Source organism: Leishmania mexicana, chromosome 33 (assembly GCF_000234665.1).
Source record: "Leishmania mexicana MHOM/GT/2001/U1103 complete genome, chromosome 33".
NCBI classification, from domain to species: domain Eukaryota; phylum Euglenozoa; class Kinetoplastea; order Trypanosomatida; family Trypanosomatidae; genus Leishmania; species Leishmania mexicana.
Genome location: NC_018337.1, coordinates 11,907 through 32,909, shown reverse-complemented (window position 1 = coordinate 32,909; position 21,003 = coordinate 11,907). Strand labels below are relative to the sequence as shown.

Here is a 21,003-nt window from a genome sequence, read left to right as displayed (position 1 = left end):
CAGACATGGCAGGTTCACCGAGGCCCCACCGCGAGGGGACGAGCGCACGCAGAGCCCAAGGAAAAACGAAGAAGACACAAAAGCACAGTGACCGTTACACACCCGTCACAGATGACAGCACCGGGTCAGTAAGTGTAACCCGATGAGCCGGGTTGTACCGTCTGGGTGATCGAGGTAACCTTGAAAGAGAAGGAACCATGCAGTGAGGAGCGGCCAAGCGCGGACAACCACACACAATCACAAGCAACCGCCTCCGTTCAAGGAATGAGAACGGCTGGAAGGCGAGGAAGGGGGAAAAGATAAGAAAGAAGAACGAGTGCACATGTGAGGGCTTCCGTCAGTAGCTTCTGTGCATAGCGCCTTCAACGATAAGCACTCCGGGAGGCTTTGCTTGGGGCACTGGAGCGTCAGGCACACGTGCCGACTCGCTTCACACGCGCGTGCGTCCTGCGCTGCCCATATCCACACGCTGTGATTCGTGTGTTCTTTGTGCTTCGTCGAAGTTTCTGAGAAATTCTGCTCCAATTCTCCGACAAGACAGAGCATAAGAGGCGCGAGCCAGCTAAAACGAAAAATGTCGAACACAGATGCACCACGCACACGCAGACGGAGATGCACACAGAGCATGGAAGACGATAAGAGAGGGAAAGAGACACAGCACTATTCCGTCTGTGGCGAACAGCTGAGAGACAGATCCATGCCGGCACCGCCGAAGCCATCGGGCTTCTGCAGCCTGCTCAGCTGCAAAGAGAATCTCCAGGCCACCAATGGGCACGACAGAAGCTGCGGTACTCAAAGAAAAAAAAGAGACGAGGCAGGAGCGGAACAGCAGCCATGAAAGATGACACCACAGCAACTGAAGCCAACATTTTGTCGGGAGGTAACGAATAAGCTGACTGAGGCAGTGCGTCCGCCGCGCACACCAGCACACGCCTCCAAGGTCCCCGTCCTGCCCACCCGTGACCCCAACTGCGCTGCGCAGCTGACACGGTCAACCATCATCTGGAAAAGCGATCAGGTTCCGCTCCGCTGACAAGCAGGCAAGCCGCACCTTCAGCGCCGAAAAGCTCAGCTTGGCAAGCGCGGTTGCCTCGGCCTTTACCTCCATCACTTCACTCCTCTCGCCTAGCTCATTGCTGCAAATTGTCCCTTTCACCAAGTCAATGCGTGCGTCAATGCAGTTGCAGGAGATGAGGGCGGTCGCCGTCTCCGCGACTTCCTCGGACGACTCGAACCCTAAATCCGCTGCCGCGTCCGTCATGAGTGCTATTCGTCGCACACGCAGGTAATGGAAGCAGACACTCAGCCTCACATATTCCAGCAGCTTCTTCACGACGGAGTCTTGCACGTGCGGTTCACGATTCAAGTAGCGAGCTGCTGCTGCTTTAGCGCACCTCCAGGCCACTCCCAGTTGCCCGCACCAAAGGGCGCCGAGGAGGCTGGTAAGCTCACTGCAGCCCTCGTACACTTCCCGCAACTCTACACATGTGCGCAACTGTGTGAGCGCCACGTGAAGTGGAAGAGTGCCAACGGCCGAGAGTACGACAAGAGTGCTGAAGGACGAGGCAGGAGAAATTACGCGCGTGACCAGCGGTGCAAACTCATCCAGATAGTGATCCGAGGAGCTGGCGCGGACGTGGCTAGAAGAGTAGGGAAACAGAACCGGCATCACGGTGCACGCGCCCGACTGTGTCTTGGGTCCGCTTGACTGAGCGTCGGGCTGTCTAGCGCGAGCAGTGGAATCTGGCAAGCAGAAGTGTATGCTTGGATACCGTGCGGCTCCCCAGAGGCAGGCGCCTGTTTCTGTCCCGTCCCCCAGAAGCGCCTTGGCGCAGCTTTCAAACCTCCCCAATGAACCGTCCACGTAGGCGGCGACAGTGTTGAAGAATGTGCTGTACGACAGTATCAAGCGCCAGTATGCCTGCGCTTTGGAAACCGAGGCCGCCGACGCATTGGGTGACGAGTGCACCTCCGCAGTGTCTCGCTCCTTCGCGCCAAGCCCGTCAAGCAGCGCCGCAGCTCGTCGCATATCCTCGTTTACCCGCACTTGCTGTAGCGCCTTCTCTACCGAGGCGACACCGCCGCCGCTGGCAAAGGCTAGAGCAAGGTGCAACCGCGACAGCTCTAGAGACCCGAAGATGACCGCCGGATCGTCCCTGAGGGAGACGCGGTTGATGTAGTTCGTCGCCTCGATGACATGGCGCGAGACGCCCTCCCAGTCGCCCGTTGCGGCAGCCTGACGCATTAGGTCGAGGTATGGACCCACCAGCGTAAGCGCCTCCCTCAGACACACAAATCGATACCCATCGCTCCCGCCCCGCGTAGCCTGTGAACACAACCCGGACGCGGTGAAGCTCCACGGGTCATCGTCGCTGAGGTGCCACCACTGCACCAGTGTCGCTGTCCCGCTACGCCCACTGCCATGTGCACCAGCAGAGCATATGACGGCGGGCACCACGGTGCTTCGCGCATCCGTCACGAGCATGTCCTGCCTGTTTGCCACAGCCTCGGAGAGCACACGAGCCCGCTGCGAAACACGCCTCTTTATCACTGCCGTGACCTCGCCGCCGCATTTCTTCAACAGTTCTTCGTTCCCCTGCTTGCGACACCATTGCTCGAGCGCTTCTACCTCGCTGGTGTTGCAACTCTGAAGTAACAGGTACTGTAGCAACGGTGAAAGCGCTGCTTGAGCCTCGGCGTCGTCGGTGCTAGCAAAGACGCTAGCGCTAAGGCGTGCGTACCTCTGCAGGCACGGCATCACAAGGGTGTGGCCGGTCATGGCGTCAGCAAAAAGCCGCTTTCGCTCAAATCACTCAGAGAGACACTGGCAGGTTGCGCGGCGCTTGTTGCCGATCACGGCGGCCGAGGGAGCCGATTACCAGACGCTCACAGAAGCTGGGTGGCTGTGTGGCAACGGTGCCGCGGGAGTGCGCGATGTCGTACCCGCTCCCACTTCGAGTACGAAATCGGGTCCTGTAAACGGTGCACTATTGTCCGGCACAACGCTCACAAACTTGAAAGCAGGAAGAGCCAGCGTTGCTGCTAGCGATAACGAGAGTGCCCCCTCTGATTGTTCTCACGCGCGCACTCACAAACGAAGGAGCGGGTGTGAGGCAAGAAACAAGAGGAGGAGGGCGAGGAGGCCATTGGTGCATGAGGAGGGTCTGCAGGGAGGTAAATGGGTCTCTTGCGCTGTTGTACGCGACGTCTGTGACACCATCGAGAAGGTCACTTGTTCTCCTTTCTACTGGAGAGCAACACAACAGCCAACGTTGAAGTGGAAAGGGAGACACGGGAGAGGAGCGATCATTCCTCTTCTCAAGCGGCTCTGTGCGCGCACACACGCACACCTGCATATATGTCTGTAAGCCCTTTGCGCAGATGATGAGGCGCAAAAGCCCCCTTTGTCACTGTGTTCGCGTGTACTCGATGTGGCAAGAGAGCATGCCTCGCGGAGAGCGCACCCAACACGCAGTGCTGCGAAAGAGTGCGGTGACAGCGCAAAGGGCTGCGGCGGTGTGAAAAGGCCGTCACATTCGCCGACGCGCCGCCACCTTCCATGCACACGTTGGGTAAGACGGCGACCCTTCCTTTCCGTCATCGACAAGGCTGAATGCAGCTGCTCCGTCTCAGCTTCCCCTACCAACACGAACCCCACAACAACAAAATGGCGAAAGGATGAGCTGCAGCACTTGAGAAGAGCGAGAGCGGAGTGAGTTGTGAAGGTTGGCAAGCGGCGCTGCGTGAGAATATCAACGCGAAGGCGTCCCACGCACCTCCCTCCCATTTTCCTCGCGACTTGCTCACCGCCCAGGTTGTGCGTTGTCGTTCCCACGTGCCACACTGCATGCATACATACCTCGGCATATGGCATACATCAATATGCGCAGGCCTACGTGTCAGCCTGTGCTAGAGTATGTCTATGCGTGATCCAGCGACAACCTTACGGCAAACTGTCGGGAGGAGGGGGGGGATGGGGGCAATCTAACCGGGCCGGGCAGAAAAGAGGCAACGCCCGATGTGCCATCGCACAAGAGTTACGCTTAATGAGGGTAGGGAGACCGTGAGGGCCCGAGGTTGTTAAGTACCTACACACACCTACGGTTGTGAACACGGCGCCGAGCAGCACGGGGGCAATGACGAAGAGGAACCCCTCGCCGTGATAGGACGCACTGACATTCCCGGTAGCGATGTGCATGGCCGTCGCGCTGGCGGGTTGGTACACTGCGTTTGTGGGCCTGTCGAATACAAAGTGAGGGGCCACACCGAGTGCGCTGACGTCCTGTTGTCCAAAGAACTGCTCCTTCACGGGTGGAACGCGCTTTGTTGGCGCAGTTCGTCCATTGCCGCAGTGTCGTGTGCCGCGACTACAACCTGTGGCTACGCAACAGGCGCCTTGGTGGGAGAGGTGGGGGTGCGTGGAAGGGTAAGACGTTACCGCGGAAAGTAAAAGTGGGAAAAACGAAGACGGCCTGCCAGGCCACGGATGCTGCTCCTCTGCCCCTCACATATGGGTCGTTGGATGAAGAAGGGGGCGGGGTAGAGTGACTCACCCTCTTTCTCAGAGCTTAAACGAACTGGAAAATGAACATACTGTAATGAGGCTGGGTATTCGGGCAAGAGTGAGGGGGGAGGGAAAGGAGCGCACGCATGCACACGCGCACAGGTAAACAACATCAACGAACAACAGGGCGCCTTCCACACGGTCCGTCACCTTCAGCGGTGGTGCATGGCCTGCCTTTGTTCCCACCTCGTTACCCCCGCACCAGATAGCAATGACGCCAAGGTGCGAGGTTCTCGAAAACCCAGTCGAGAAACACGGCCAAACAACGGCCCACCGTGGCTGGCGTCACCATGTACATTAAGCCTCAGTCTTTCATCCGACTGTCGATATGAAACGGGGCCATGCACGTAGTAGCTGAGGCAGAGGGCTGCAGCGAACCCTTCAGTATCAAGGGAGCCGCCATAATGCCAACTGCAAAGCTGCACGCCACTTGTTGGCTTAGCAACTTCCGCAACGAGTTGGTGACGTGAGGCGCCGCCAGACCAAGAGAAGCACTGACGGTGTGTGAGGGATAATGAGTGCGCGCGACTGCGCATCGGGAAAGGGGGTACATCAACAGGCGGCAGGAGGCACCAAAGGATGGAAGGTATGAATCCAGACCTACTTCGTACGGCTACAGACCAGAAGCCTCAATGACAGCGAGCACCATGAGTGTGATGTCTGTGAAAATGGAGGCTAAAATGCAGTCCCATGACGTCGAAAACCACGTTCGATCTGAATGACCGGCACACTTCAACAGGCGCAGATACATGAGCAAAAAGCTATCGTGCCTTTGCTGCACCTCTTCGACGGACTCTACAAGGATTTCTGTCACAGTATCCTCCGCTGCGCCCCCCTTCACACGATCCCCGTTGCCCGCCATGAGGTACAGTTCCGGGATATTCCTCACCGTCTCGCCGTTGTAATCGCCCCTCTCTGCACTTGGAGGGTCGTACGGGCCAAAGCCCACTTGTGAGCTCGCCGTTTCCTCACTTGTGCTGGTGGAGTGCAGCAACAACGACAGCACTTTTGTGTCTACGAAGATCGTCGAAAGAGGAGAGAGTGATAAGGCCAGAGGTACTCCTCTGCGATCTGTGTATCATTGCGCATGCTCTGAGCACTCTGCGCGTCTTGCTGGAGCAATGAGAAGCGGAGTACGTCCGAGTTTGCCGCGAACCAGACAACAACAATCCAGGGGAGAAACGAGCAGAACAAAGGTGAGGGAAGCGGTGGGGGGGGAGGGGAGGGGGAGAGCGGAGAGGACAATAGTCGATGCAGGAATGCCAGAGAGAGCAGTGCCATCTGCAGCATCGCCTTTCGCCTCGAAACCGCAACAGAGAGTCAGCGACGAAAGGCATGCGACATTATCTGGCAGTGGCATAGGAAAATGGAAGAGGTGCGCCTGCGCACGCTCTTTCCCCCCTTAACAGATGGGTGTTTCGTTGCGGCTGTTCTCGCACATTGCCCTACGCCACATATATGGTCCCCGACGACCTTCGACACACATCCCTGGCGGAAGCCCCCGGACACTTCCGGGAGAGATGTTCCTCTTATTCTTGTTTTCTCGTTTGCTCCCTTTCGAGCACATGCCATATTTGTGAAGTCACTCGGGAATGGCTGTCACTCCCACACGCGTCTGTATCGCTGCTGCTTGAATGAAGGCCACCCTTCGTTTTTTGATCCTTTCGCGTGCCTCTTCTCGATCCTTTCCGGACGCTTGGGCACGTCGCTGCGCCACGCTCGCGGTACATGTGAATGCACCCTCAAGTGACTATGACAACAAAGAGGGAAACCAAGAATGTAATTTATGTACGGAGATTGGGAGGGAGAACGGTCGAAAGTGGGTAGGAGAAGGGAGCGGAACGTCCGAGGGGCGGTGTGTGTGTGTGTGTTCTGGAGAGGTGGTGGGGGGCGGCGGCGAGAGGCAAATCCAGCAACGACACAAGCAATGTAAAATCTGCATACAAAGGTAGCTGCGCGAGAGAGGAAAACAACAGGCCGACCAAAGCAAACAACAAAAATAAAGCAAAGGGAAAACAAACGCGAGAACAGCATTTGCATCAAGTGCGCGCCTCCGTGTTGGGTGTCCGCGCATTCTCCTCAGATTCCAGTGATCTATCCCTCATCCGTCTTCTCGTCTCTCTTCTTGTGCTTCCGCGCACTTTACGACTTCCGCTAGCACTCTGGGCACCCATCTTTTCCTCTGCCAACCCTCCGCCCTTTGAGCGTCAGTAGCGAAGTCTCGATCAACATGGAGCCTGCCTCCCGGCATCCACAGCAGAGGCGTCAGAGCTGGTGCAGCAGCAAAGCTTACGCAGCGCGCTTCAAGTGAGCCTGAGGAGGGTAGGGGGAGAGGTACCACTGCCACAGAAATAGGCAGGAACGAAGTCCAAGAGAGCCAAAGAAAGGCGTAAGGCACTGTCTGTACGGCGGCACGGGCTCACACATCCTCTAGCTGTCCGGGCCGCAGTGCACACACATGGGGGATGGCGATAGCAAGGGAGAACGAGAAAAAAAAGGATTGTAGACAGTAGAGGTACGGGATGCCAATTGGCAGCTCACGGGGCCGCCTTGACAGACGCTGGCTATCCCTCTCTCCTCTCTTCTTCGTGTTGTATCTGCAGCGTTGGTCGGTGCGTACCGCAGAGCGCGACCACGTGCTTTCTGAGGGGCGGATAGGCACGCATCCAGTGTATAATACCCTGCCTCTCTCGCTGCCGTCGACAGGGAGCTGTGAAATAGATTGCAATGTCTGCCTTCATCACAGCTTGTTCGAGGGAGTCCACTGGTAGTCTTTCTGGTGCTTGAAGCCGTTGTTGATGATGAATTCATCCGCTTCCTTGGGCCCGCGCGTGCCAGCCTGGTACGGAATCGGTTGGATCTCTCCATTGTCGATCTGGTGCAGGAGCGGTGTGAAGATGCGCCATGCCACATCGAGCTCGTCCTTACGCACAAAGTTTGTCGAGTTACCCAGCAGTGCGTCGTTGATGAGGCTCTCGTAGGCGTCTGGAAGGCGCACATCGTACCGGGTGTGGTAGGTAAGGTCCAGCTCTGTCTGGTGCGTCTGCCGTAAGTCCCCACTAAGGCCAGGAACTTTTGTGGTGATCTTGACATACATGGCCTCGGACGGCTGAGCGCGGATGACGAGCTCGTTGCGCTGTGTCGCATCGCCGTAGGGGTGGACCTCGTCCTTGAACTGAATGCGAATCGCCACGTACTTCTGCTCCACAGCCTTGCCAGCCTTGAGAATAAAAGGGACGCCGGCCCAGCGGTCGTTGTTGATGTTGAGCCGCATCACGGCAAATGTGGGGCAAGTGCTGCCCCGGGGTACGGTCTCATCCTGTAGGTAACCAGGCATGGAGCCATCGGCGGAGGCAGTGTACTGGCCCAGAACACAATTCTCCTTAGTTACTGGCTCAATGCACTTCAGCACCGACACCTTCTCGTCGCGGATGCACTCAGCGTCCAGCGACCGCGGCTTCTCCATGGCCAGCAGGGCAAGAATCTGGGTGAGGTGATTTTGCATGACATCGCGAATAATGCCAATGTTGTCGAAGTAGCCGCCGCGGCCCTCGGTACCGATGGTCTCCTTGAACGTGATCTGCACGCACGCAATGTTGCTCGAGTTCCACACAGCGCTGAAGATACGGTTGGCGAAGCGTGTCGTGATGATGTTCTGCACCATCTCCTTCCCGAGGTAGTGGTCAATCCGGTACAGCTGCGACTCGTCGAAGAACGGCTCCAGCGCTTGGGAAAGCTCGGCGGAGCTCTTGGTATCGCGGCCAAAGGGCTTCTCGATGATCACCCGCACCCATCCCCCCACTTCCTGCGGCATCGCCCCCTTGTGAATGTGCTCGCAGACAATTGCGAACACTGAGGGCGGAAGAGCAAGATAGAAGAGACGGTTTCCACCCTTCTCAGGGCCCTTAAAGGCATTCTCCTTCTCTCGAATCACCGCGTCAAGACGCTTGAAGTCGTCCACCTTGTCGTACGCTCCACAAAAGTAGCTGATGTGTTTCAAGAAGTCCTCGGCGTGGCATTCCCGCTCCGACACTTTCGAAAAATACTTCATGAGCGTCTCATGCTTCCACTTCTCGACATCCTCCACCTTGGTGCGAGCATAGCCGATAATGTTGACCTCCGGGGGAAGGAGCCCGCCACAGTACAGATCGAAGAGGGCAGGAAATGTCTTCTTCTTAGCCAGATCCCCGCTGGCACCGAATACGATGATAGACAATGCACGGCTCTTCTGTTCATCCTTTACCTTACAGTTGATGCGATCGCACAATTCGGCGCCGCTGTCCTTCTGCAGACGTAGCGCCGACTTGGAGAGGAACTGGAAAACGTCATCTGGCTTCCGTTCCAGCACATGCGTCCGGAGCACGTCCAGAATGCTGTCGACGTCGGCCATGTAAGCATCCTCATCAGCACGAGCCTGCGCTTCCGACATGGTGCTTACTTAATTTGTATAACACCGATCAATATATGGTAGCCGGAGGCAACAAGAAATAAGATCAAAACGGTTGTATAAGGGTGGGTGAATAAGATGAGCAAATTCTATTGCTCGGAGAGTCCTCCGCTCTTTTCAGTTCGTTTTGCTGCTCTTCGCTTTATCCTACGTCGCTGAACTATCAGTGGACGAGGTGCAGAGTGGGACGAGGAAAAAGTGGGAGAGTGAGGGGAGCATGTATGAGTGGATAACAGAGCGACACTGCGGGCGCCGCGCGCTGAAACCATTTCGCCAACTGCGCGTTTGTTTTCTTCCCCTGGAGAAAGTAGCTAGACACAAGAGCCATAGAGTCGGAAAGAGCAACAAGAGGAGCATCAAGACATGCACCTTCTCACCCGCCCCATCGTACGCTTGTGGTTCTGCGAAGTAGTGTTTGTGCAGAGAGCCTGACTGGGCAGCCTGCAGGGAAGCGCCACGGCACGAAAAAGTAGTTTTGCGCGTGCACATTCGTGTGGATCTTTTCGACTTGCCACTGGTTTTCTCAGAGCATCCCCCCAATCATCAAAGTGAAGGGTAGCAAACGGCATTTGACAAGAAATAATAAGTGCTAACGATGCCATTGAAGTAAAGGTCTTTTACAAGTTCCTCGTACTCTCTTCGCAAACGCCCGTATAGACGTGTGTATGTGTGTGTTCTTTTGTCTCCTATTCCTCGTTCTTCTCGCTTTGCAGGCATACACGTGCGCATCAACGCTGCTCGTGCAAGGGATGAGGTGGTCACATGCAGCACATGAGAATCCATTTACGCTCGTGGCGCTGCGCATTAGTGCACAAAGGGAGAAGAGAGAGCGCACCTCTGCGCGATGCGCGTCTTTCAATATACGCGGAGAGGGGGGACAGATGAAACTTCGACCAGGAGTGGCGTACACACCGAGGCACTCGGAGAACAAAAGAGCATTGCAAGGAATGAAAAAAAGCAAGAGAAGTGCATAAGGCGAAATATCGGAAAAAAGAGGGAGGAGGGACGAAAGAGAGAAGGGGGTGGGGTAGGGAATTCTTGTTTTTTTTTTGCCGTTTGGTGGGCATATCCGAGGGAGAGAGAAGCCCAGGCAATAAAGGGAAAAGTCACACAAAAAGGACGGTCGAAAGAGCAGACGTATCATAGCGAGCGCAATGATAAAACTCGAAGGGAGCACGAACAAAAAAATCAAAACAAAAAAAGAAATGAGGGGGAGGGGGAGGGGGAAGGAGACGGGGTGTTGCTCTCAGCTCTCCAGCAACGAAGAAGTCATAATCGCAATTTCCCGGGCTGACACGACAAGTGATGCAGCCCTATACAGGACAAGAGGAAGAGAGCACTCTTGTGTCAGCTTTCACAGTTTCAGCCACGCACCTCCACAACGGCGTGCCACGAAACATGGCAACAGGCTTTTCGCTTTTTACCGCGCTCTGCTTCGTGCGGAACAGGGCAAGGGAAAAAATGCGGACGCCATGCTCATCTGGCCCACTGCACAACTTTCGTGCTGCACGGGTGAGAGAGGCTGTGTTGCAGCAATAACGCGAAAAAAAACAAAAAAAGCAGAAAAGGGCAAGAAAAGTGCGTTTCGTGCATATAAGAGCGTTTCTTTGTTTTTGCTGTTGTTCGTGCCCATCCGGCCATGCAGCATGAGCGCAACACCCACGTGCTTGCGCTGACACAGGCCTATTGCGCGGTGCGATGCAGCTGTAGGCACGCGCGGTACAGCAATGCGCCGACCCCGTCATGTGAGCACGGCCTCCACCCCAAACCCTGCCCCTCACACACTCGCTTCGCAGGCGACTCGGACACAACGCCATGCAGGTGCTGACCGCTGACATTTGCAGTGGTGAATCGCTCTGACTCACCTATTTCGTAGGTGCCTGACGCCGTCACCGCCACCAGTGGCTGTGCATTGGCAGGAGCAGGGGCTGCCTGGCGTCCCCGCGCAGAGTGGGGGTAGTGGACCTAGGTGCCACGCGCTCAAGTCACTCCCATCACCAGAGTACGACAGTCGGTGGAAGAAAAAGAAAAAAGAATGCGTGCAAGGAGCTACCAACGGTGTTTTTCTCTTCCTCACCGCATCCGCACGCAAAGAAGAGACAGAGGAGCAGACGCCCCATCTGTCCTCCTCAGCACTCTGTTAACAGTTTTTTTTCTCACCTACCGCTGCGTCGTGCTACGCGCACAGAGACACACCGATAGTATCAGCCACCCTTTCAATATCGGTGCTGAACTTTCGTTCACGCACATGCACAGACATGTGCAAGAGGAAACGCGTTTCGACGACCTCTTCAGTCCCAGAGTCACCCGAGGAAGAAGAGGGGAAACGAAAGTGAGTGCCAAATGCCACTGGCCTCGGCCATCGAATTGCGAGTATAATGCAACGACGGAGAGACTCCAGCAGCTGGACAACGCGCTTCCGTCAAAGGTGTGTTTCTCTAGAAGGTGGGGGAGAGGAGGATAACAACCAAAGCGCGCTACGTTCACTTTTAGCTCCCCGACGCGGGTGCTTTGTGAAGGTTCTTGGTGCCGAGCTCGGTCAGCTTTTTGAACGCCTTCGCAAAGTCTGCGTTGAAGCGGTCGTTGTCCTTTGCGTACAGCTCCACGTACTTGCGGTAAGAGGGATCGAGGAGGAGGGAAACGTCAGTGGGAAGCATCATCAGCTTCGTCGTTGCGCGGTCCATCAGCTGCAGCTTCTCAATCTTGGGATTCAAGACCCAATCCTCCTCGAGAAGCTGGGTAAAGAAAGAGTTGTCGAAACCGTTCTTGTCGTGCGTCCACGGTCCATCGTAGCCGGAGAACTTGATGTGGCATTCACCGCATGTGTGCGCGCCGATGAGCGCCACTGCCTCCTGGTCATTGAACCCGAGGCGCGTGAACACTTCGCGTACGTGACCTTGCATCTTTGAGGCGTCCGGCAGGCGCCCATCAGGTCCACACACAGAGCCGTCCTTGGCATCCACCCGACCCCAGGAAAACGGAATCTCGGGACCACCCATGTACTCGATGGCCACGTAGGCGGCGAGCACCCACAAATCCGCGTAAGATATTTGAGGGTACTTCTTCTTCAAAGGCTCCAGCGCCTTGCGAGGGATTTCGAGACCTTTGTTACCCGCGTACATGCACTCCGGTTTGAAGCGCATCGACGCTGAGTTCGGAGAGCCGTCCTTCTTGAAGCAGTCGTACGAGCCGGCCTCGTGCCATGCTAGGCGAATCAGCGAAGGTCCCAGTTCCAGTTTGTCAGAGATCATGTTCTCAATGTCGCTGCGGAGAGCCCTGATATCAAACGGTGGTTCCTCCACGCGTGCGCTGGCGCACGAAACAAGCATGGCACCACTCGCGACGGTGCCGACAGCGATGCCGGTAAAGAGGCCTTTCGCTCGCCGCGAGGTGCCGAACATTCGTGGCATGTAACTAGGCAGCACGCGCTGCCCAAGGCGGACACAAGCACAGCGGAACATGATTGGTTAGCAGGATTGCTCCTCGTAGAGTCCTTCGTTGCGTGCGGTCTTATTTGGGTCTCTTTTTCTCTTGTAGCTAAGCGCAGGGGAGAGGTTGCAGTAGAGCAATAGTCAATCTACGTGACGTGAACGGTAGGAGAGAGAACAGGAGAAGGCTGTGATGAAGCTGGCAAGAACGTCATGCGCATCCGCACATTGGACGCAGCAAGCAAAGACCCAGACGCAGGTGCCGGGAAAGCAGCACTTCAGTGGGATTGTTTTCGGCTTGATAGCCAACTCTGAAGCGACACCTCGGCTTGGCACGCTGGGCCGTAGAGAGCATCCGTAACACGCAGTGGTGACTTGCATGCCGAAGTTCCACCGCTGCACGTCCTTTCGCCGAGAGAGCCTAGTCTAGCGTCCTTTGACAGCTCAGCAATGCAGTACGTAGAGAGGACGATGCAGTAGAGTGCACTCGCATACGAGTCACTCTCGAATGACCGGACAGAAGAGGCCTTCTTTTTCTTGTGGGCCTTTTCCGGTTGCATATCGGCGCTACGCACCCATTCACCAAAAGGAGGAGAGACATGACACAAACATAAGCAGTGTACAGCGAAGCTTGTCGATATGAGTGCACGACTGAAGTCAAGAGGAGAGAAGACGAAGATGCGCCCGAGCTTTCTCGCCGCGCGTCACACAAAGATCAGCTACCGCAGATTGGCCGGTAAGGGCGGAATCGGAGAGAGAAAAAAAGGTACGCACTGACCCGCTGACGCTCTACCAAGGACGTGCAAGAAAGCCGTGAAGCACGGCACTCGCAGCGGCAGTACACCACCGCCCACACAAAGCAAATAATAGTAGAACGTACACCGTGAAGTGTGGCAACTCCCGGCAACGCTCGAGGCTGCACTTGACAAGAGAGGGGAAAAGAAGCAAAAGCCGTGGACCCGTGCCCTCAAGCACGCATCGTCTTTTTCTTCCGATGCTCTGCTATGAGGAGACCAGAGAGGGAGACGGCTCAGAAGGGGCGGGGAGAGAGGTACGCGAGAGTCTGACGTGGCCGTTCTCTGGTGCATAGAGGAACGCTCGAAAACGTACAGGCAGCCACGTCGGCAAGGCGCACACCTCACCAGGAGTACACGACAGGCAATTCCTAGCGCGGCAGCCCACTGAAGCTACACTAAAGTCATCACCTCTTGGACCTCGACAACTTCTCCGAGTTGCCCTTTCCGGCAGCCGTTTGAGAGCCGCTGTAATTTGGATCAGAATTCGTTGTCCTCTCATGGTTGGCTAGTTGTTGCCCATTCGCATCGAGACTGCAGGTTGCATCAAGCACGGGCGGATCACCCAACGCTTTGTTTGAAATGCAATTGACTTTAGCGGAGGAGGAGAAAGATGTCTCACAGCCTGCATTTGTCGTGTACGGCTCAGCCATCGCTGCGGGAAGAAGGGTCAGCGATGCGAGCCCAGCATTCACGGAGCGTGTGCTGCTAGCCGGATAGGGACTGATTTCACTTCGAGGCTTTCCTGCGCTGCCGGCCGCGTTGCCGACCTCTGTCAGCGTCGTGGTCAGCTGTCGCGGAGAGCGTGTGACGGACGTCGTGGCACTCAGCGGGGCTGTCTGTTGACGGGACACCGGCGACGCAGAGGGCAGAGCGCTCCGAATTGAGCTTCGCATTAGCGTGTTGCCGAAGTGGCTCTCGCCGGTTGCACTGCTTTCGAGGCGCACCGAGGATCGCGTCGTCGCCAAGTTCGCGGCGCCTTCCCAGTAGTCTTTGTACACAGTGATGATTTGCAGCACGGCATCTGCATTGAAGTAGACCTCCTCCCCTTGCCCTGCGGTGTCGCTCGTCTCCCCTCGCCACACCGAGTCCAGCGTATTCAAAAGATCAGCCGGGCAGGGGTTGGGCTGAGGAAATCGCTCCATACAATTTCCTGGGGCACGCAGCGGTAGCACTGTGGCACATCCACTGGAGGACGTGTACACTGAAAGACGTGCGCCTTGCAGCAAGTAAGCTGCGTACAGTGCCATTACTCGCCCGCTCACCTCGACAGAATTGCTGCTGTTAAACATGCCTACCATCGGCGGGTTCAGCATCGAGTTGCGCCGCGCCATGAGCGCCTTGGTGACTCCGTCGTCCTCGCCGACATCAATAAGGTCCTGCGGCTGGGCCAGCACGCTCACGCTGCGCAAGCTGTCCGGCATACATTTTGTCGTGCTGGACTGCGTGACGTAGGGATGAAATGTCCACTGCTGCCGCAGATAGAATAAAAGGGTCAGGGTGCCGTTGAAGTAGCTGTGAAAGGCCTCCTGTATCTCCTTGGACACTGCCATCGGCTTCGAGTCACCGATGACGACCCCGCCTTTCTGACTCATCGTCGCCAAGTTACCACCCGTTGAGATGTTGGTCGGCTGCGGCAAAGTTGACGGCAGCAGATCACTGAGAATTCGCGCCTGTCTCAGCTGATAGCACAGACGACGCTGAAGAACCGCATTGGAAGGCGCCTTTCGCAAGCCACTGGTCGTGCTCGCCAGTTCCGGTGTTTCCATTACGTTAGGAGAGAAGCACAGAGCCACAAAATAGCGCATGACGTGAGTGACCTGAAACCGATCAAGGGTAGATGCGAAGTTAACTGAGTTGCTCGGAAGGACGTCGAAATCCACAGTCCGCATTCGGCGGCCCACAATGGGATTGCTTTTCTCCCGCATTTTCAGGGAGGTTTCTGATCTCTCCGTCGGCGACCGCACCCCATTCGACTCGACCTGCTGTCGAATGCAGTTCAGAAACTGCTGCTGAAGGCTCTCCACCCCTGAATCAGCAATGGAGTTGTTGCCAGACGACAGCAATGCCGGTTTTGCGCGGGCCACTGCAACTCGGATGACACGTACCACTTTGTATCGCCGTGGCACGCGTATTGCATTGGCAGCATAGCGAATGAGTGCCAAAAGCGGCCCTTTCCTCCTGCGGGTGCGTCGACGCGCGCTGGGCAGGTTGAGAAAAACCGGGTACGCTGTGAAGGCGCCCAGCGTAAGGAAAATGACCACCGTCCCCATCGACAGAAAGGCAAAACTGCAGCACACAGCTAAACCAAGCCCGACCAGCTGTCGACGATTGCGCCGGGCTATGTGGGCAGCCAACGCAAGCTCATAGTACGTGTCCTCCATCAGACCACGCGAGAAAAAGACGCGCGCGCGCAGCAGACTGTTCAGGAAGGCGTTCTCCCGACTGTAGAGAAACGACTGAAACCTTATGACACCGCTGCCCCCCACAGGCGCAGCAGCGGCACGGGCGGCAGTGCTGTCACTCACAGGAACGTAGCAGAAGACTGAAATGTTACGAAGGACGCTTAAGACACCAAGTGCCACAGTCAGCACGAATAGCATGTCGAAGAGGTCCGAGTAGAGCGCGATGACAACCGCTGCGAGCGCCATCCCTGTCTTCCGAGGCACGCGCCAGGAAGTCACGTCAGCCACGCGCAGGAGTACGTCGACAAGTGCAACGTACGGAAGTAGCACAAAGCGGATGGCTGGGGAATTGAGAGTCTCTTCCATCCCCATAGCAGCCTCCTCGGCTGCTCCACTCGAAGCACTTGGCAATGGCGCGTCGGAATCCATGGCAGCGGTGATGCGCTTCGCCGAATCCGTGGGGCTCTGGCTCCGTATGGGCCTCCCCTTCGGAACGCGTCCAAATGTGTAGCCGTTAAACTGCACAGAGAGAACGGCGCTCCCGTTCCTCTCTCCTCGACCGAACATAGCATTTGTGATCAACGTGTCTAAGTTGTGAGCCTCCACGGTGCTCACAACGGCTCGCTTCGCCTGCATCGCAATGCTGACTGTTCTCCTGGCCAACATCAGCTCCCGCAGGCTTATCTTTGCAACACCAATGCACAGTGGAGTGTCGTGTCTGTGCCTGCTGATGGTGGCGTTGCCGATCGCTCTTTTCACAACTTGTTGTGCGTCGTAATCAAGCGGTGGGGGAAGCTGCAGCAGACGAATCTTTACGACGCTGTCGGCGGCAGCCACAGGAAGGGCTGCCAGTATTACCTCGTCCACGTCCGCGCTGTGGTAGGCTGTTCCGACAGCACTGTTGTTCCAGTTACTCTTGATGCGCGCCTCATGCTGCTTCTTGTCCATCACGGCACTGAAACATCTGCTCTCCATCTCAATAAGACTCTCCACCACGACCTGCAGCTTCAGCTTGGGGGTGAAAGGCGTCGTGTGTCGGAGACGCAGCAGCGACCCGCCGTTCCAGGCGCGCCTGGCACTCTCCTCAGCGCCGCTGCCTTGCCCATTGTATGAGGAGAGGAGCTGCTTTACGCGGTAAAAGCTCTGTGGGTCGAAAGCGCAGGCCTGCTCTACCCCACATAGCCGAATTTCGACATGCATCCTTTTTTGTTTTCACTTCAGTTTTCAAAGCCGAGCCGGATGTGGGGCGCCGCACGCACAACAGGTAATACGTCTGCGTGCGCCGCCGAGTTTAGTCTACGCTTTTTCTTTGTTCCCACAGCGGCGCGGCTTCGAGTATGACGATACGAGAAGCCTGCATAATGAAGAGACGAGAAAGGAGGGATAGAAGGGAGAGACAGATATGAACACCACCACAGCCGCGAAAGGGAAAAAACAGAATGATTGGGAGGGGCCCAGTGGAAGGTGCAGCGATAGACGAGCTCCTAGCATGTTTAGGACGTTCACGAACACTCTCGATAATCGATGATCACATCGCCCCACCTTACGAAGAGCTCCCCGTCATCTCTAATACGAGAAATGCCGCCACTCCTTCTTGTGCGTGGTCAACGTGTGCTGGGCAGTGTAGAGAGCCTCGTCTTTTAAATCTGTTTGTCTACATTTTGGATGGGAGTTGAGGTCGTCTCTCTTCTTTTGCGTGTGCACCATGGTCGCACCATCCGTGTCAGTGCATCGCCTTCGCACTTCACTCAAGAGCGACACTTGCTGCTGCTGTTGCATTCCTCTCTCACTTCTGTGGTAGGGAGCGGTGCAGACCGCATCTCCAAACTGGCCACAGGCGCCACCTGCATTCGAGCAACTATATCACAGAGGAGGCGAAGTCATCGTCACACGGCAAACAAATTGTGACACAAGTTCGGTGACCTCGGTAAACTCCCCAAAGACGATGCTTTGGCGCCCCTCAAACTCGTCAGCAACGATATGTGTGGCCTTGAGGAAAAACTGTGCAGTGCCAACTGCCTCTCGATGACGTTGTCCTACGTCCGACGCGATCGCGCCTCTAGGCGACTCACTTCGCGAGTGCATCTTGGAACTCGAAGCGGCAGCATCTCGTGCCGACGTACAACCCGGCCCAAGCTGGGTGGCTGATATGTCAGCATCGCTAGACCAGGATGAGGTGGAGAGCGCTTCAACAAGGGCCTCGACCACCTTCGAGGTCTCTATTGCTGTTGGCTGCGAGTGGCTTCCGGTGCTAGCCCCCACCTGGTTGGCAAACCCACTCTGGTCCACGTTGGCTGACGGCGAGCAGTTGCCGCGCAAGTCTCTCGTGTCTTGTGGCTCTGGACTAGGTGAAATTATTGCTCTGGCGCCAGTTGATCGCGCAGAGGCTCGCCTTCTGGAACAATTGGGGGTGCAGATGTTTGGAGAAGCTGCAGAGAAACCGATTGATAGGTCTCGCCTGTTCTCTCTCGATTCTGGTGCGGCATGTAAAAGGGATTCTATCAGGTTCTGCTGAACGGTAACCTCCGCGAGGATGTCCCGCCACGGGCTTTTCTTGACGCCTTGACCATTCATCGATGGCGCGCACTGCGTGCATCATTCACAATCCTCAGAGAAGGCTGACCCCGATTCTTGGGGAGCAGGGTGGGCAGAGAGTCGAGTGGGGAAAAATGTGAAACGAAAACCTCCGCGTTAAGTTTGCTGTGTAATTTCCAGCTCAAGAGCACGCTCAACAGTACTCACGGGTATCTCTGGCTTCTCGCATTTGAGACCTGCGCCCCAACTGCGTCCAGGCGATTCACCTTTCTGTAAACGACAACGAAGCACTCCGGTGGCGTGCGTGCCAAATGTGTGTCAGCGAGAGGATAGGACAAGGATGAGTGAAATCAAGTGAAACATATGCCACAGGTGTATGCAGTCTTGGCCCTCTGGCATACGACTGCCGGAGCCAGCGTTTGAAATGCAGTGGTGCACCACGACCCGCTCAGCGCCCCTTCCCCATCCCTCTCCCTTATATGGTCCCGCATCTGTATACAGCTGTCGTCATCAACCAGGGTGGCGAGAGGCGGATGGGGGAGGGTTAAGCGAAGCCCGAGTGCGTGTGTCAGCGCTTCTCCCCAGTGCAGTCAAGAAAGCGTGTTGTTCTCTCTCTCGGCTCCTTACAATTCTCAAATGCACGTTAAGCACAGCAACAAGGAACAGTTCCAGCTCACAAGTCGTGGAGGAGAGGCAGACACACACACACACACACACACAAGGCGAGGCGAAAAAGGGGGGAGGGATGAGAAGCTGATCAGGAGACCGTGTCCGTCCCATATACGCTGCTCATCTGCGACTCAAGCACCGCTGAAAATCAAGTGTGCGGCACGCCATCAAGTGTCAACCGTCCACAACAAAGCTGGAAAACGTTGCAAGTCACCAAGCAGCGAAGGTGCAGACCCGAGTAGCAGCACATAATGAAATTAATGATTCTTTTTATCCGACTCGACCGCCTCTGCTGCCGTGGCGCCTTCCTCTGCCGCATCTGCGCTGCTGTCTCCGTCGAAGCGGGACATGTCCACAGGGTAAATCCAGCGCTGATAGAGGAGAATGGCAAACACTATATCGTCTTGAAAGCAGGCAAGTCGATGGAGCCAAGGCATCTTAATGACAAAGGCGAAGAGGTCGTCGATGACGGTGTTGAGGGACTTGTAGATGAATGTGCGCCACGGAAGCTGGCCGACACTCTTCATTTTGTAGTTGATGAAAATCTGAGGGGTCATCTGCGCAAAGCCAAAGCTGTAGATGAACTGAACTTGCGTGGAGATAAGGAAAGAGTACCAGTTCCGATGCGTTTTGTACAGGGCCGAGTACACAGTGTAGCCCGTCAGAGGCAGAATCATCGTGTAGATAAGATACCGCACGGCCACGTCGTCGTGCTTCTGCGTCCGGGAATCGTACGAGTCTTTAAAGCCGATGTCGTACCCGGCAATCCTCCACTTTCTCTTCTTTCCCGCTGACTCCCTCGCCGCCCCTTGTGCCTTCACGGCGGTTGTGGCCTCGGCCTCGACTTTTACTATCTTGAGCGTCTTTGCAAGCTTCCAAAACTCCATGAAAGCGCCTATTCCAGATGGCACGAGCACGGCCCACGAAGTTTCTTGGCTGTCGAGGAGATAGAGAAAAATGATGGACTGAAAGTAGCAACTCATGATAATGCTGCGGACGGAAAGACCTCGAAAGTCCTTACGGCCCTTCCAGAATTTCACATCGTTCGAGAAGGCGAGGAACTCAAACACGGAGTGCAGCACCGTCACAATCGCCGTGACCACGAGGAGGACTGGATTCCTGGTGCTTATATCTAACAGCATCCTCTTTGTTTCCTCCGCTTCTGAGGCTTTCGAGAAGCCGGCGGCTGCTTGCGTTGCCATAGTCTTGTCAAACTGGGTGTACAGAAGTACCTTCCATCGCGGAAGTGGGGTGAGGTGCACAGTGAAGTTGAGCGGCTGTGATGTGCTGCTGGCATTCAACTGCACATGATGCTCGCGCAGCATCCAAAAGTTGTTGATGTAGAGCGATGGGCCGTAAAAGCCGGGCCGCGACTCTACTATGGGGGTGAACTCGAAGCAAGGGTCCGGGAGAGGGTAATCGAAGAAGACGACAGGGCTCAGCGTCACCTCGGGCTGGAAGTATTGCTTGTACGCACTGCTGTCTGCCGCCTCCACGTTCGCGCTCTCACCCTCGCTGTTGCTCCCGAAGAGGTACTTCTTTTGCACAGCGGTATCGCGGAAAAAGCGCACAAGCGGCGCTGTTAATGAAAATGTGTAGTTGCGCAGAGACCACAGCACGCTCATCGTTACCGTGCAGTTGGCGGCCGCGCACGGCTTCAGGTCGACGGGAATCTTTACGCTTAGGTTAGCCGCCGCCAATGCGTCATGGCTAAAGAAAAGGTTCTCGAATTTAAGAGGCTCGAACAGGGGCGGCTGCGTTTCAACTACGACGCTGAAACGCTCCCCTTGTCGAGCAAGTGGACGCAAACTTGACAGCGTGGAAGGCGACGGCGGCGCTGGCGACTGAGCCTGCACTGATTTCGTGTTTTGCACAGAGACCATCGGTGCCTTTCCAAAGATGTTCATGAACACAAGCGACAGGAACACGTAGGGCAGCGCCTTGGAGAAGAACGACATCCAATCTCCCCGATTGCCGTCGTTGCCGTCACGAATCTGTCGAGTGTCTATGGTTGTCATTGTCCCGGTGATGAAGAAGTTCGAAGGTGGGCCAACGTGCTCGCTACAGCACTATTGTCAGGGAAGGATGAGTTCGCCTTCACTGACGCAATATATGTTGCAAAGGCGGTTGCACCAGTTCCGCAGCGAAGCCTTAACGATAA

General features: G+C 56.0%; 6 protein-coding genes across 6 annotated transcripts; all 6 read right to left on the bottom strand.

Annotated features, from left to right (window-relative positions):
* Positions 1-991: 991 nt before the first annotated feature.
* Positions 992-2,779, bottom strand: LMXM_33_0090 (conserved hypothetical protein; the record flags this gene model as incomplete). Its single annotated transcript, XM_003878544.1, has 1 exon — positions 992-2,779. One exon carries the CDS (start codon positions 2,777-2,779, stop codon positions 992-994), a length of 1,788 nt encoding a protein of 595 aa, XP_003878593.1.
* Positions 2,780-4,868: 2,089 nt separating this feature from the next.
* Positions 4,869-5,117, bottom strand: LMXM_33_0085 (conserved hypothetical protein; the record flags this gene model as incomplete). Its single annotated transcript, XM_003878543.1, has 1 exon — positions 4,869-5,117. The coding sequence occupies one exon, from the start codon at positions 5,115-5,117 to the stop codon at positions 4,869-4,871; it is 249 nt and encodes an 82-aa protein (XP_003878592.1).
* Positions 5,118-7,304: 2,187 nt separating this feature from the next.
* On the bottom strand, positions 7,305-8,993 carry LMXM_33_0080 (glucose-6-phosphate dehydrogenase; the record flags this gene model as incomplete). Its single annotated transcript, XM_003878542.1, has 1 exon — positions 7,305-8,993. The coding sequence occupies one exon, from the start codon at positions 8,991-8,993 to the stop codon at positions 7,305-7,307; it is 1,689 nt and encodes a 562-aa protein (XP_003878591.1).
* A 2,507-nt stretch (positions 8,994-11,500) lies between these two features.
* On the bottom strand, positions 11,501-12,412 carry LMXM_33_0070 (putative ascorbate-dependent peroxidase; the record flags this gene model as incomplete). Its single annotated transcript, XM_003878541.1, has 1 exon — positions 11,501-12,412. One exon carries the CDS (start codon positions 12,410-12,412, stop codon positions 11,501-11,503), a length of 912 nt encoding a protein of 303 aa, XP_003878590.1.
* A 1,228-nt stretch (positions 12,413-13,640) lies between these two features.
* Positions 13,641-16,838, bottom strand: LMXM_33_0060 (conserved hypothetical protein; the record flags this gene model as incomplete). Its single annotated transcript, XM_003878540.1, has 1 exon — positions 13,641-16,838. The coding sequence occupies one exon, from the start codon at positions 16,836-16,838 to the stop codon at positions 13,641-13,643; it is 3,198 nt and encodes a 1,065-aa protein (XP_003878589.1).
* A 2,261-nt stretch (positions 16,839-19,099) lies between these two features.
* LMXM_33_0050 (conserved hypothetical protein) lies at positions 19,100-20,860 on the bottom strand (the record flags this gene model as incomplete). Its single annotated transcript, XM_003878539.1, has 1 exon — positions 19,100-20,860. The coding sequence occupies one exon, from the start codon at positions 20,858-20,860 to the stop codon at positions 19,100-19,102; it is 1,761 nt and encodes a 586-aa protein (XP_003878588.1).
* Between the last annotated feature and the right edge of the window lie 143 nt (positions 20,861-21,003).